This window comes from Pelodiscus sinensis, chromosome 8, assembly GCF_052426305.1.
Source record: "Pelodiscus sinensis isolate ZL-2025 chromosome 8, ASM5242630v1, whole genome shotgun sequence".
Lineage (NCBI taxonomy): Eukaryota > Metazoa > Chordata > Testudines > Trionychidae > Pelodiscus > Pelodiscus sinensis.
The window spans coordinates 24,282,624-24,299,556 of record NC_143059.1 but is presented as its reverse complement, the minus strand read 5'-3'; the positions used below and the strand labels follow the sequence as shown (position 1 = coordinate 24,299,556).

At 45.6% G+C, this 16,933-nt stretch overlaps 1 protein-coding gene across 3 annotated transcripts in view; it reads right to left on the bottom strand.

Annotated features, from left to right (window-relative positions):
- Positions 1 to 16,933, bottom strand: part of LOC102451283 (solute carrier family 22 member 15-like) — a 79,384-nt gene that overhangs the window by 21,301 nt on the left and 41,150 nt on the right. For all 3 annotated transcript variants that reach the window (XM_075934904.2, XM_075934906.2, XM_075934905.2), the window contains 4 exons: positions 15,689 to 15,853; positions 13,881 to 14,010; positions 11,825 to 12,046; positions 6,435 to 6,575 (listed from right to left, as the gene is read on the bottom strand). In XM_075934904.2, the coding sequence (XP_075791019.2) occupies positions 6,435 to 6,575; positions 11,825 to 12,046; positions 13,881 to 14,010; positions 15,689 to 15,853 (658 nt within the window). The remainder of the gene's footprint in view (positions 1 to 6,434; positions 6,576 to 11,824; positions 12,047 to 13,880; positions 14,011 to 15,688; positions 15,854 to 16,933) is intronic.

The window sequence follows — 16,933 nt, the reverse complement described above, 5'->3', positions numbered from 1 at the left end:
CGCATAGGGTTTGGGGTAAAAGACTGGCAGGAAAATGTCCTGAGACACATGGAAGTTAGACACCACCTTAGGCAAAAAGGCAGGGTGAGGGCATAACCTGACTGTGTCTTTAAAGAAAACTGTAGATGGGGGTGGGGGTCCAAAGTGAGATCCCTCAGTTCAGATACGAACTTGGCTGACATGATGGCCACCAGCAGGGATAGCTTGTAAGACAGGTGCAGTAACGAACATGTTGCCAGGAGTTCAAATGAGGGTCCCATGAGTTTGGACAGGAACAAGTTAAGATCCCACTGAGGGATCGGCTGCCGAACACGTGGATAAAGACTGTCCAGGTCCTTCAAAAACCTGTTTACCATCAGATCCACAAAAAGGGTCTTACCCCTGGCACCCAGGTGAAAAGCGGACATAGCTGTTAGGTGGACCTTAATTGAGGAGTAGGATAATCCTTGAAACCAGAGATCTAGAAGGTAGTCCAGGACGAGGGGAACCAAGGCATCCATAGGGGCACCCCCCAACCCCGGGTAGACCAGATATAAAACCCACTTCCACTTAGCCAGCTAAGTGGCCCTAGTGGAAGGTTTCCTGCTCCCCAGCAACACCTCCTGCACACAGGCCGAACACTGAAGTTCCACCGCTGTCAGTCACAGAGCTTCCACGCCATCAGGTAAAGGGCCACAGGTCCAGATGGCGAAGCCAGACAGCGTTCTGCAGCTCAGGTTGGGGACTAGTGGGAGTGCAACTGGCTTGTCACATGACAGACTCAGGAGGGTGAAGAACCAGTGCTGCCTGGGTCATGCAGGTGTGATGAGGATCAGGGACGCCCTGAATTCCTGGACCCACAGGTGCACACGGTGGATCAGCGGGAACAGTGGGAACACACAGAACAGACCCACGGCCCAGGGAATTAGCAACACATCTCCCAGAGAACCCCTTCCCAGACTCATGAGGGAACAGAATCCCAACCACTTCCTATTCTGGCACATGGCGAACAGATCCAGACGGGGAAACCTCCACCTGTGGAAAATATCCAGGGCTACATCCCGAGGGTCCACTCATGGCTGGAGAAGGACCTGCTCAGACAGTCGGCCAGAGTGTTCTGGGAGCCCAGGAGATATCCACCCCAATGCAGAGATCCCACAGGTGAAGGGCCTCTAGATACAGGTGAGAAAAGCGGCTCTGCCCTGCCTGTTGATGTACGAAACTGTCAACGTGTTGTTGGACAGGATGAGGACCGATTTGCCCCTGAGCCAGGGAAGGAAGGCCACACAGATGAGGAGTACTAATCGAAGCTACCTGACACTGATATGCAGGGAAAGATCATTCCTTGACCACATACTTTGCATCCGCATCTCTCCTAAATGGGCCCCCCCCAACCGGTGTCTGACGCATCCATCACGAGCCAGAGGATTGGTAGCAACTTGGAGAACGGGACTGTGGTGCAGACCTCCTCCTCCCGGGTCCACCAATCCAAGGAGCGAAGGGCATAGGGCGGGAACTGTCACCACTCTGTCCCACGCATGAAAGGACGGCTTTTGAGTCCGTGCCAGCCACATCTGCAGTGGGCACATGCAGAACCTGGCATGCAGTATTAGGTAGGTGCATGCAGCCATTAGGCCCAGAAGGCGCATGCAGGCCCTGGCCGTGGTTATCAGGAACTTCTGCATGTCCCAGACTGCCAACCTGATTACCAGGAAGTGGGATCTGGGGAGGGAGGCCTTGGCCCCCATCAAGTCCAGGGTGATGCCCGCAAACTCTATTACTGGGGTAGGCACCAGAGTCGATTTGGGAACGTTCAGAAGCAGGCCCAGTTCCTGAAAGAGTTTCTGTGCCAGGATAATGTGGGATCATACCTGGTTGGCGGAGCGTCCCCGTAGGAGCCAGTCGTCCAGGATTGGGAACACACGGACACTTCATTTTCTGAGGGCGGCAGCAACAATGGCCATGCACTTTGTGAAGACCTGGGGGGCTGCGGAAAGCCCAGAGGGGAGGGCTGTAAACTGACAGTGGTCCCTGCCCACCATAAAAAGGAGGAACCGACGATAGTGGGGCACAAAAGAAATATGAAAGTATGCGTATTTTAGATTAAGGGCAGCATACCAGTCTCCGGGGGCTAGGGAAGGAATGATGGATGCCAAAGTCACCATCTTGAATTTCTTCTTAACGATGAAAGTGTTAAGGTCTCAGATGTCCAGGATGAGGTGGAACCCACTGTTGGCCTTGGGGACCAGAAAATACCAGGAATAGAAGCCTCTGCCCAATACCACCGAGTGAACCACCTCTGTGGCCCCCAGGGTGAGGAGCTGAAGCAGCACCTCCTGCAGGAGAAGCTTGTGAGAGGGGTCCCTGAAGAGGGACGGGGCAAGGTAATGGGAGCCGGGGGGGGGGGGGAGGAAGCGGAGATCAGAAGGGGTTGACATACCCCCTTCCCACCATTTCTATAACCCAATGGTCTGAAGTAATAGATTCCCAGGCCCGGCAGAAACGGAATAGATGGTCCCAAAAGGGGAGGGACGAGGCTGGTAGGCTGACCTCGGGCGCACCCATAAAACTCTTGGCGAGGTCCCGAGGATTTACTGGGCAGACCCTGACTTTGGTCCTGGGGCGGCCAAGGATAGTGCCTGCCATTCTTCCTGTTGCCGTTCCTGTTACAGTGACAGAAGTCAGAGCATGTGCCCTGCTGGGAGGATCTATGGCCCTGTGGATGGTGCCTGAGAAGGAGCCCCACTGGGTAGCCAGGGCATGAATATTCAAAGACCTTAGGGTGGCCTGGGTATCTTTGAGGCCATGCAGACATTGGTCCGTCTGCTCCAAAAATAAGGAGAGGCCCTCATAGGGGATGGTGTTCTGCAGTTCAGGGGGCACCCTGGACCGCTGCAACCAAGAGCTGTGGAGTATAACTAACCCCGCAGCAATGGCATGTACAGCAGCATCCAGGGCAGCCTGGAGTGTGGTCCTAGAGATCGTCCTGCCTTCCTCCAAGAGGGCTCTAAACTCGGGCCAAGAGTCCCTGGAGAGTAGTTCAATGGACTTATCCATGGAGGCCCAGGTGTTATAGGCATAGGGAGACAGCAGAACCTGCTGGTTTGCTCTGCAAAATTGTAGGGCTCTCAACATGTAGGCCTTCCTACCTAGTAAGTCCATTTTCTTAGCATCCCTATTTTTAGGGGTAGCGCCCAGTTGACTGTCTCTCCCTTTGATTCACCACCTGGATGACCAGGGACCCTGGAGGTGGGTGGGAAAAAAGATACTTATTCCCTTCCTGGGACATGAAGTATCGACGCTCAGTCCTCTTGTCTGTTGGAGGGATAGAGGCTGGAATTTGCCGAAGGGACTTAGACAGTTTGCCCATCGTTTTGTTAATGGTAAGGGCCACTCTAGTAGGGGTTTCCGACTGCAAGATGTCAACAGTCTGGTCGGAGTCCTTGGACACCCTCTCAGCCTGGACCCCTAGGCTTTGGGCCAGGCGCTGAAGTAGGTCCTGGTGTGCCCTCGAGTCCGTGGAGGGCATGGAAGGGAGAGTGTCACCCAGGGCCTCATCAGGAGAGGAAGATGAAGAACATTTTGGCCTCATCTCTACAGAGGCCTCAGCCTGCAAGAGGACCTGCGAGGCTGCTGGTGAGGGCCCTGTGGGTGGCTGGACCACCTGGTCCTCAGGTTCCAAAGAACATGGGGAGATCTGTCCCCAACATGGGCGACCAGGACAGTGGGGTCGCCAAAGGGGGCGCTCTGGACCTAGAAAGAACCGACTCCAGTCTAGAGGGACCCACACCCTGGCTCTGGTGGTAGGCCCAGGCGGTGCAAACGGCCATTGAGACGGGCCTGGAGCCTGCTGCTACACCGGTATGGGGACTGGCTACACCTACTGATACTGCTGATGAGCAGAGATGCTCCGGTGCCACGATCGGTGGGAGAGGGAACGGTGCTGGGATCTGGACCTGGATCCCCTGGATGACCACGTGGACTCCTCTGAGTCGGTGGAGTACTCAGACACTGACTACAGTGGAGCGGAGGCAGATGCAGTCAGTGTGGCTGCAGGGGCATGCTGAGCCATCGACTCTGGTTTACTCTGGTGCCAGCGGGGAGGAGGCGGCGGCATGGGCAGGCCCGGGCCCGAGAGACCTTGAACAGAGCCAGCAGTCACAGTAGCCGGTGCAGCACTCAGTTCCAGTCGAGACCCTTGCCCTGGTGCCAGGTCCAGTGCTATGACACGGGCTGGGGTTGAGGTTGCTGTCGGTGCGGGCCCTGTAGGCGGTGTTGCACTCAGACCGACAGTGGCATGGGAGGTAGCCATAGCGTAGTGGTGCTTCTTAGGCTCCGGTGCCAGGGTGCCCAGTGCCCTGGCTCCAATTGGTGCCACCAGGGGTCCCGATCCTTTCCTGCAGTTGGTGTCGGGATAGGAGAGGGGGACGGCTCAATCAAATCCCTGAACATCTCAAATGCCTCCGGGATTGAAGGCTCCGGGAAGTCCCCCATCAGAGCGTCGTCCCGGTGAGGACTTGGTTGCTTGCCCGAGCAAGAAGGCCCAGGATTGGCGCCTGATGATGCCATGTGCCTCACTTGAGTGCACACGGAGGGCACGTGCTGTGGGGATGACCTAACTCTGCTACAACTCCTCTTCTTCTGAGGCACCAGGGACTGGGAACGGTGCCTAGGTCTGCGCGATGACAGGGAGCCACACAAGTGACCTGATGCCTCCCGCACCAAGGCCACTGCACTTTGCACTGCCGGTGCTGGGTCCGACGCCAGTGCCGGTCGTAAAGCCGCCTCCCTCTCCTGCTTCATCCGTGGTTTAAACACCTTACAAATTTTGCAGGCCTCCAACAAGTGAGCCTCTCCCAGGCACTTAAGGCAAGCAGAGTGTGGTTACCACAGGGCATAGGCCTCTGGCAGCTTTCGCAGGGTTTGAATCCGTGAGGGTGGAGCACGCCTCACTGCATGCACCAGGCATGCATATCAAGGACCGTAGTGAGTCCTTAGCACTAGAAACAGTACTTAGCAACTACTTAGAGAACTGATAAGAACCTAACTGTTGAAACTAGAACAAAGAACTTTAAAACGAGTGACTGCTAAAGGGTGCTTGCTAGCGAGAGCAAGAGCACGTTCCAACAACTGTCATGGGCGGTAAGAAAGAACTGAAGGAGTGGAGGGCCAGCAGGGATCTATATTGGTATACCGGAACCACTCCAGGGGGGCTCCCCTGCTGGCCCAATGGGTATTGATAAGGGAATAATTTCCAATGACACATCACACATACATGGAATGTACATGAGCAAGCACTTGAAGAACAAAACTTACACGTGAAATCCTGGTCCTACTGAAGCCAGGGGAGTTTTGCCACTAATGTAAATGGGGACAGAACTTCATGCCAAATTTCCTGAACTGCAGTGGGACTGTGGTCCCACTTAGCTGAGGATTTCTACAGCTAGTGCTTAGCTTTTGGCATTAAATAAAAATTCTATAACTGAATGCCTCCAACTACAGAGAGAAATATAAAAAAAATACGGATTAAGTAATCATGACTTCAAAAATACTAAAGTTTTTTTCTTCAAAACTGTGTTCGTTGTTTAATGCTCGATAAAGACAATGTTCAAAATTCTTGCTACTTCAGTTGGTTGAGTTATTTGGGTGCAAAAATTCTAATTGAGTTATTACTCCTGCAGGAATTCTATGCCACTGCGCATGTGTGGCATTCATCTCTCTCTGCAGATTTCTGTGTCTCTCCATACCAAATCTCTCTATACTTGGATCCTACTGGGCAGAGCCTACTCTACCCACACCCAGTGCACCTAACATACAGAAGCAGGGCCTTGGGCTCTTTCTGGGGCAGGTGTGGCTCTTGCACTGTGTCAAGGTTGAGAGCAGCCTCAGTGCTAAGTCCCTGCCCAGCAAGGAGCTCCCACCTCCATGCTGCCAGTGGCCTCTGCTCCTCACTGTCACATGGGAGCCTCCACGTTTATTGATTGACAATAGTTGCAGAATTTTGCAAAATTTTGTATTGCGTTTAGAATTTTTAGGCACAGGATTTATTCAGGAATAAGATACATTAGAGAATTCTATCCAAAATATCATTTTACTCAACTTTTTCAACAATAAAAAAGGTTCATCCTTAGGCTGACACTAAGCATTGAAAAATTCAACCTAATAGCACAAAGTTAGGTGACACCAAAAAGGAAGGAATGGAAAATGCTAATCACATTCCTACCTTAACTACAGGAAATCTTCGAGTTAACCACCACCCAAAACAGACACAATCAGAGTGAGTTAACATATTTAATTGGACAAACTTTTGTTGGTGAAAGAGAGAAACTTTCCCTCCAAGGAATAACTTTCAGAAGTAAAGAGCAGTTATCTTATCATTAAAAAAAATATTCTCCCTATATACACGATTCTAGTCTTACAACACAGATATAAAACTAAATAATTACTGTTCTTACCAGGATTTCTCAATAAAAAACATGCAGAGAGGAAATGCTGGAACTTCGATAAGTCCATAAAGAGCTACATTTAAATACAGATTTCCACCTAATTCACCAGCATTGAATGTTAGGCCATAGTATACAAGGCTGCAGACATACCTGAAAACATCCATAAACTTTTATTAGTTTTAATAATAAGCTTTTAAAACTAAGATATTAAATTACAATTTGTTTAAATGTGGCCTAATACAAAGAGAATTATGAGTTCACATACAACACTATGGATCCCATTCAAAAAAAAAAAAAGGAAAAAATAGTATAGATCCTATTTCAACTCACAAAGAAACCCAATGGATAATAAAGCATATTGTCTAGGACAATAGGAGCAAAGATCCACTCTCATGGATCAAATATTTTTGAACCAAGCAATTTGCCAAATTTGGGGTGTTGTAGGTTGTTCCAATTAGGAGAAGTTGATGCTGGTGTATGGTAAAATGCTGTTTTCACAGATAAATGAAAATAGAAGTACACTGCCATTTACTTGAATGGAAGTTAAGTAAGAAAGCGTGGAATGAAGCTGGGGTCCCACGCCAGGATTAGATCCCATATGTGAAGGAAAAGATCTTGGGGGCACTTCAGGAATCGCTGCATGCGTGGGTGGGTGAATACACCATCTATCTCATGGTGAACTGTTGTGACGGCTGACAAATGCACGACTGATGGATAACTGTGATATTTTAAAAGTGTAAAATAGGGGTGGCCAACCAGTTAGAGATTAAAAGCCAAAACAGCTGTGGATAGAGTGTGAAGAGCCACGTATTACATATTTATTTGTAGATAGATAGATGGATAGATAGGAGTACACAAAATGTAGTGATAAAAACAACATTACAGGACATTTCGGACAAAAACCAATATAAAAAGTCAATAGTCACTTAAAAAATTCACAGCCAGTCCATAGATCTTCAGAGAACTTGAAAAGGAACAAACATCAATTAAAAAAAAAACCTCTTTGAAAATACAGTAATAATCTCACACTAAAAATAAGCATCCCCATCATGTATTTTAAATTTAAACTCTACTGCCCTATTATGTCCTGTGAGCTTTTTTAAATTAAACTGAACTGAAAAGTAAATTAGCACAATTTGAAGTGCCTGTTTCACTCCAGCTTGTTGATCTCTGGTATGGTTTCTTCATTTTTTTTTAAACTTATGAAGATTATGGCTTTTTTATAGTTCTTAAAATTCAGGTCTGTCCCAGACTGCAAATATGAGAGGTTCAAAAACAATAAGGGAGAGACTCATATCTCAGAATAATTGCTTCAGCCTGGCAAACAATAGCCTTTTAATTTTCTTTAAAGAAACAGTGTAAACCAGGTACATGCTGATTCTTTTTACACCCTGGAATTTAAATATGACAACTGTGTTGGCTGTCTTATTCTGCATCCATGAAGACTTTGAGTTTAAAGTGCTTCAGCCCCCTGCTCTAACCCAATGCCCCTCCCTTCCCCCAGAGCCAGGCATCTCCAGTCCCCCCCCACTCTAACGCAATGCCCTTCTCCTCCCCCAGAACCAGGCACTCCCAGCCCCACTGCTCTAACCCAATGCTCTCCCTCCCTTTCCCTCAGAGACAGGTACTCCGAGGCTCCCTGCTCTAACCCAATGCCTTCCCCATCCCCCAGAGTCAGGCATCCCCAGTCATCTCTCCCCTCCCCCGCTCTAACCCAATGCCTGGGCCCTGGAGGCTTCTCCCTCCAGGCGCTGGGGTGCATGCACAGAGCAGCCAGCCATGAGCAATCTGGGCGCACAGCTCGCATTTCTTCAAGCAAAGAGCCATATGTGGCTCGAGAGCCACAGGTTGGCCACCCCGATGTAAAATATAGCCCAGAGTAAGTGGTAATGAAGCTTCAACATTATTGGAGGTACACCAGAATTAGAATCTAGTCCATTTGTGGATACTTGCTGGCTGAGATCTGGGGATAGGTTCTCATTATGGATACAAGACTGAGTATAGCCTAACATCTATGTGGTGAGAGGAAGACTCTGGCTTGTTTGTCAGCCAGCATTACTGTCATTCAGACAGTGTGAAGTATGTAAGTTTCAGATGGGACCTTGAAGTAAAGGACTAGATATCACCAAACTAGAGGGATACTGGAGGTGCTTGCTGTGACTAGAACAGGTGGAGGTTTCTTGGGATCTTGACAACACCTTCAAAGTTGTTGATTGGCTACAGGTGTGCGTGAGGTAGCTCCTTAAGAAGTCGTATGTCTGTGCTTGGTATGAGGCTTCAGTCAAATTGCCGGGTGGTTTGTACCTCATTAGGGATGTCAGAAGGTACTGCCATGACACCGGTTTCTTGACTATGGCAGTTAAAATGGAATGAGCAGCAATATTCACAAAGTCCAAGGCTTTTAAAGCTGTAGGGATCAGGAAGAGTCCTTTGGATATGACACTGGAATTGCTCCTTTTCATCAGGAGGAAGATTTTGGCAGAGTTCCTGTATTTTGGGATGACTAAGATAATTGTATTTGGCCACAAAAGCCTCACAGTTGGCTATTTAGAATTGGAGCATAGTGGATGAACAAGCCTTGTGACTAAATGGGGCCAATCACTTCCAAACCCTGTCATAAGGAGCGGTAGAAGCTAATAATGGTATCCCTTTTCACGCACAGCATTGACCACTACAGAATTTGAAGTCAGGTGAGAAAAAAGAAAATTCCATGTTCCTTGTGAGAATGCAATTTGTTGGTCTGTCCACTTGTAGACAGGTGAGATGGATGCTAGGGTCTGCCGGGGGGGGGGGGGGGTAGAAGCACCTCACTGACAAGGAGAGCTAATTTGGAGGAGGAGTACGCATGCAGAATGTCAAGCAGTTTATGCTGCTGTTCTTTCGCTTTCCTAAAAGGAACTTGGAGAGAATCTACCATCATGCCAAACAACTCCCAGAAGTGTTTAAGTCATTGGCTGACATAGGAAGTATAGGCATGACAGCCTGATCGGGGAAAAAGAAAAGAAATGGAATGGAGGTAGAACATCCTATGTGAGTTCTTCTTACTTATCCACTGTGGAGAGAGCCTCAGCCTCTGGTGGTAGAGACACCAATGGAAATGGCAACATGCACTGAACATGCAGAAGACACTTTTTGTGCCTGTCCCGAATATGAGGGTGGGACAGGGTATTACTCCTCCTTGCTGGGGAAGAACAGTGTCGTACTCAGAGCAGAAAAAGTAATGCTCGGAGAAGACAACAGAAATGGAAGGAGGTCATATTTCAGTACACGTGACAAGGGCAGATCATATGTAAGAAGGTCCTTGAGAAATTTAACCCTTTGGGTGGAGTAGGATGAGGGGGGGGGGGAAGAAGCATCATCATCACTGGCAGATATATTGGTGCCAATGGAGAGGTGCATTCTCTTGCGCATCCAGAAAATGGAATTAAGCACTTGATCGGTGCCAAGAACTTGCTTAGGGCCGATGGTTTTGTAAGTGCTATGGTACCCGAAGTTGATCTGTTTGGAGAGACAAGCACTGTTTTTTTAAGGTCTTCTGTCCCATCTCTGATGGCAAATTGTAGGTCTACCCACTTAGGATCTTCAGATCTTTGGCTTAGCTCTTGTACAGGAGATATTCAGATGGTCCCTGCAACTATGTGCCCTGTCTGAGGATGTCAAGATAACTGACCTTGCAAGAGGTAGTGTTCTGGTAGGCAAAGCTTCAGAAGGCAATGAGGGAGCCTGTTTTCTTTCGGTCAGCACAAGAATGGAAGATTTTCTTTTAGAAAGACATGGAGAACAAAGATTAATGAATGATCTAGCTGCCCAGCGTTCAATGCTGGACATGACATAATCTCTCCATGAGACGTCGTAACTAAATGTCCTAGTCATTTCTGGATGTGTGGCAATGAGTACACTTTTGCAAAGACGTGTCCCTTTCCTAGGCAGTGAAGGCCCTGAGAGATCCGGGCATAAGAGTGAGGCGGAAAAACTTCCTGATAAGCCAGTGAGAAAATGAAAACTTAATCTACAAACTAATAGGGAGGGTAAGAGGAAGGAAAACTATTTTTATTATATATAGGAGGATAAGAAAGGAAAGAACTAGCTACTAAACTACACTAAAACCAACAGATAAGGCGCTATCTAACAGGTCAAAAGGAGAAGCAGGTTCTGCTGCAGACTCCATAAGATCATAAGGAGGGCCAGACTGGGTCAGATCAAAGATCCTATCTAGCTCATTAACCTGTCTTCCAGCAGTGGCCAATGCCAGATGCCCCAGAAGGAACATGTCAGGTAAGCATCAAATGATCCATCCCCATCCCAAGTCAAAGGTGATAGACAGCTTAGCTTAGTGTCAAAAGACAGTCCTTGCCTTCAGGGCAGTGTGGCCTAACGGCCAGAGTCAGTTACTGCAGCCCTTGCCTTCAGGGCACCATGGCCTAGTGACTTGTATCTCCAGACAAGAGAGGAAAGCTGCCAACAGAAGGGTGGCATCCCTCAGAGGAGCCCAGGTCCACCCTCTTCCCCAGGATCCACCTTAGTGCCTTAACAGCAGAAAGTAAGTCCATCACAGGGCCAGCAAGAAATCCGACTGCAACATGCTGACTCAACTGCATGAGAGGTATCACTCCCTCACTCTCTCTGGGTCACTTCCTACCCTATGTCTTGCTGCCTTCCATGAGTTGTTGGGGACACTAAGCTCCTCCATGAAGCTGATCTTCCAGTTCTCCCTGGTTTCTGGGCTTTATGAGCACTCGAGGCTTCTCAGCCAACATTGTGATTTTTCTTCACAAACCTACCCCACAGGTCCTTCCTCTCCAGCCATCTGACCTGAATGAGCTGAGCTTCCCCCTTTTATATCTGGCCATGGACCAAAGAATGGGAATAACTATCACAGTATCCTCTATGGTCTGGACTTCTGCAGTCTGATACCATGTGTGGTCCAGCATCCCCATAAGTGCTCCTGGTTTGGAGCACTCATGGGGAAAAATTGCCACCCACACTCAGCAAATCTTCCCCCACCCTCCAAGAGTGCCACAAGCTTAAGGATGGAGGAGGGAAGGAAAGGAAGAAGGGACAGGAAGGAGGATGGGAAAGATACAGGGTGGCTGAAGAGCCTGGTAGCTTGGGGCCAGGAGCACAGCCCAGCTGCTACAGGGCTCGGTGCAGTCCCGCAGGGTAGCATACTCCTAGTTCCCAGCTGCAGAGTGGGGCTGCCACCCTGCCTCTTCCCCAGAGAACCCCTATCCTAGTCCCCACTCGGTCAATCCCGGACCCTCTGCTGCTGCTGGAGCAGAGCCTGGCAGCCAGTGACAACAGAGGGGCTGGTATTGACCTTCCCTGATCTGGAACCAGTCAGATGTTTCTCATCTTTGATTAATTCATGCTATCTCAGCACAACTCCTTTTATTACTTACCATATATACATCAAAATGATAGTTCGCCAGCGAAGGACTGGGTGCTTTATTAGGTTTAAGACACCAGATGCTGAATCATTCTTTTTCCTTGTTCCTGCACATGGTTTCAATTTTATAGTCAACCTTTCTTTTCCATTACCACAGGCCATGTACTGAAGCACATCCTCTGCTTCTGCAGTTTTCCCTTGGGAATATAGCCATCTTGGTGATTCTGGAAGCATACTACCAAAGAAAGATATGATAGTAAAAGTTCTGTCCTATCAACAAAGTATTGCATCAACCTTCTTTCTCTGCAAAAGACCTCTAGCATCATCTTGTAAAGCACTTGCATATCAATTCCAAACATGGGAGATCATCTAACATAGTACAAGTAATTTAAAACATGGATATTTTCTCAACCAGTTTGTATCAGGTACCTAAATTCCATTTTTAAAACCAAGCCAAATATTGTGGACAAAATGCTATGATGTCCAAATATTTTAAAATGTAATTTAAAGCCAAATCTTGACCTCTACTGAATTGACATTCAAGGGAACACAATAAGAGAACATATCAGAAACATTCTCAATTCCCATTCTCCCTACTAGGCAGAATGTTGTCCTTTATGTTAAAGAATGCCTTAATGCAGGTATTGGGAATCTTTTTCAGTCGGGGGCTGCTGACACACAGAAAAATCAGTCAGGGGCCATACACAAGTGAAATGCAAAGTGAGAAGCCCCTGAAAGAGAAGGATAAAGACACTCCCCACATTCCTCTTGAACACCAGACCCTTAGAGGGGAGAGGGCAGGCTAGCAGATTGTGTGTGCTCCAGCCCAGCGGGCGGCAGACAGGGAGGCTGGAGTGCCAGTGTGGGCTCCCCAATGTTGAGCTTTGGGGGCTGGATCCAGGCAAGCAGGGGACGCTTCCAGCCCCACGCCTGAGGTTCCCCACCCCTGCCTTAATCCAACAGAATACCCAAATACTCATACTCAAGAAAAGTACCCTCATTTGGGAATTACCTCTACACTACATCTCAGTATCAATTAATCTCCATTCTAGGGATGTAAAATCATGTTTAATTAGTTAATCCTTAAATGTGAAATTTAACCAGTTAACTGATTAAATGGAGGCAGGAGAGAAGGCCTCTCCAGCCCAGCCCTCCCACGGCAGGCAGGGAGTACTCCAGCCTGGCTGCTTCTGGCACTATACTGAGCTGCCAGCTCCCAGCCTGCATAGGGCTGGAAGCAGCAGCCCTGCATAGGGCTGACAGAGCTGTTGCTGCTTTCTGGGGCTGCTTCCATGCAGGGGCCCAGTGGGGCTGAAGAAGCCCTCTGCACGTGGCTGGCTGCTCCCCAGTTATCGGTTAACCATTACATTAAGGGTGATGCTTACCAGGTAACCAATTAATCGTTAATATCCCTACTTCAATCCCAGTAAAATTTGTAATTGGCTGGCTCAAATCTCATATCCTCTGGAGCTCTCATCTTTTCCATGTAGTTTTGCCATTACACTTTGTTGGACATCTAACACACAACTGCTTCTTGGATCTTTGCCCAACACAGCTTGAACTACATGCTGGCAAACCAGCTCTCCTTATGGATTCTGCTACTTCTGTCCTCTTATTCCTCCTTTTTATACCAGCTCTGGATGAGTTACTCTATTTCACTTCTTATGCAAATCAGAAGAGGTAAAAAGTTTTCTGTGTATTAATATTAATAAAATTGAGACATATTTAATGACATTAAGGCAAAGCTTCTGTTTTTTTGCTTCTTATGCTTCTGTGTCAATGAGGTTAACATCTTCACCTACATGATAAGGACAGGAAGGACAGGCTTCTTTTGGCATCCTTTCTTCAAAGTCAAGTAAAATATCAAAGCCATTGTTTTATTGGTGAAGACAACTCTTCCACCTTTGACCTCATATGAGCATTAATCTAAGTCTTGCTTAGAGTATAAAGCATTTGAAAACTCCAGCTGTTCTTCCATAGCTCTATGTTTCAATGACAATAAGAAGGTTTGTTATTGTTAAATTGCTACACATTATGTACTTATACACAACAAAATTTGAAAAACTTACAAAGAAAGAAGGAAGAAGAAAACCCCTGGAGAATTTGATACAAATGCGAGGAAGCGCCATTCACGTATGTAGTAACCCAGTAAGGCATAAACTGCTATGCCAACTGCAAATGTCAAATTTGTTAATGAGCCTGAAAATAAAAACAGAAAGCTACGACATCAAACAATGAGAAAAGCCCACACTCAGAAGCCTCAAATTTCAAAGCAGTGAAATACACTAAGTAAATATTCTTCCTACAGTACATAAAGACTTTGTAACATGTTTGGTGTTGTTGGCATATTGCTATGAGTTCATTTGAATAAATTAACTGATTCAGACAGTACACAGATTACGTATATGTATTTACAGAATTTTAATACTGAGTTGTTTGGGGGGGGGGGGTCCAAAGGATGGAGGTGGGAGAGGAAATGAACGAAAAACTATAAATGATTTAATTGGATGCATGACAACAGTCTGGAGTGATAGTGAGCCAGACAAAATTGGAAGAGAGCTCTAAAACTGAAAAAGTAATTGGTATTGTATAGAAAAACAATGAATTTAAGTGATACTAAGATAAACTTACCAACCTTTCTGCAGAACAAATATCGATTAAAGATGTTATGGAAAATATGTAGTCACTGTCAATCACAAAAGTCTAAGAGCAAACTTTTGTAGTCAAGTATGAGAAATATAATACTAAACTGGAAGTTCTCAAATAGTGGTCAATGTAGCCTTGGCCACAGCTGACAGCTAGAAACTCTTCTTAAGCACTGCTATGAGGAGCAGTATTCATTGCTGCTTCTCCCTATTAAAACATGGATCTGTTCCTCAGAACTCCCTACTTAACAGATGAGAGGTACTAAAACAACAAAGCACCTGAAATGGCAAGCAGCAGGAAGTGGAGTATCTCTTCAGCCCATCAGGAGCCAGCCCTGCAGGGGAAAAGACTGGGAAGAACTGAGACAGATAAACAGGAAGTAGACAAAAACAACGAGGCAGGAAACAAACAAATAGGAAGGATCATTAGGGGAGGGGGGGAAAAAAGCAGTAAGTGGAAAAACAGGAAGATATAAAAAAAGAAAACTTACTCCCTTATTGCAAGAAGGGAAGAAAATATAAAGAAATAAGAAAAAAAAAGCGTACAAAGACTGAAGAAATAAAAGGGGAAAATAAGCTTACCAACCAATAGAGTTAAACTTTTAGGGGAAAATTCTACTTAGTTACTCCAGTACAAATCCACTAAAATTAGAGTATCTGTAGAATTGTAATTTAGTGATGAACAGTCAAATTATAACCTTTATTATTAACTATACATTAAGCATTTGCACTGTCACAGCAGAGAAACATTTTTAAAATACTGGATTCAGTACACAATATGAAGAAGGATGAAGTATGTGCTAGCTTATTTTTGTGGGACAGAAGAAACCAAATACTTTTTAAAATGGTGAAGGAGAAAGGGGGAAGAGTTTGTGCCATCGTTTTTTCGAAACACTGATGATGATACTGAAAAGTAAGAGAAGGGGACACCTGGAAAAAATTTACCGCAAAATAGGCCATAGAGAGTTTAGGGAATCACTATGCTAATCTTGAAATATCATCAGTACACTGTTGGAAATGACACTGATCCCAATCGTGCAGTCTTCATTCAAGCAAAAGTTTTCACTGAAATTTTAGGCAATTTGAGAAGAATACTGCATTTATCTGACTTAGTATTGTCTTTATGTTGTACTAAAATAAATTCATAATTTTAAAATTATTTCTAAAATTACAGGAATTTTCAAAAAAGACAAAACTCTGTGCAATGTATTAACATTATTTTTAAATCTTACCTGTTAATGCCCAGAAAGACTTTCCTACATATTCTTGTGTCAAGACAAAGGACACTAGAGACATTCCACCATTCATAATACCAACAATAAAGCGTGACACTGCAAAAATTTCATAACTTGGAGAAAATGCTGTGACATAGCCAAAAATGACATCAAAGAGCAGACCTGCACAAAACAGAGCACAAAAATTTGATCTATCAGTCTTCTCAAGTAGTATACATTCTAAAAAGAGAAAAGGAAGGCAAGAACTGGACTGAATTACTTACCATAATAAGTATTCTAAAGGTATCAACTCTGTGGACGTACACATTTGGAGTTACAAACATCTTGGGTAATAAAGACTCCAAGGGGTACCAAATTGTTAGTATCTATTACCTTATCTCCAAGTCACACCCCTGAGATTTGTAAAAACCAAGAATGGAGATCTACACAAGGAAACTTACCTTTAGAAAATACTATAAATGAATACTAGACCCTTCAACTGAAAGTACAATTGCAAAATAGAAGGCCATTACATGAAAAAAAATTAGTAGTCCGGTGGCACCTTAGAAACTATCAAATATATAGGATCGTGAGCTTTCATGGGTAAAACTCACTTCATATTATTATCCGTTATCTATATTATGAAGTGGGTTTTACCATGAAAGCTCACGATTCTATATACTTGTTAGTCTCTAAGGTGCTACTCATTGTTTTTAAAATAACAGGCTAGCATGGCTAACCTTCTGAGACTTTGGGCCATTACATTAGTTATCCATTGTCATCTGAAGAATAAGTCCAGGTCAATTTACTCCCAACAACACTCCTATCAGTAAGAATTACTGATAACTAGATAATCAGACTGAATGACAATAATTCATCTATGACATCATAATCACATAACTTCACAGTATTCTAAAATAAACTACTGTTAACTAATTTCAAGTGTAAGAAAATTACAATCTACAGAAAATGATAATTCTACAACTACACTTCTTCCTTCAAAGCTAAGTACAACCACTGACCTACAATATTCACTTTTGAACTTTAGAGCTGAAGGGATGCTTCATAACCTGAAAATCAGGAAATGGAACTGATAGGCTACAATGGGCACAACTGATTTATATCATACAAAGGTTTAAAATGCAAAGAGAAAGATACAACTGTGCCTTAAGAATCTCTTAATGCCAGCAGGCATATACAAATATATACAATTTTAAACCAAGTCTGGCAGAAGAAGTTACTCACCAGGTGCAGTAACGAATG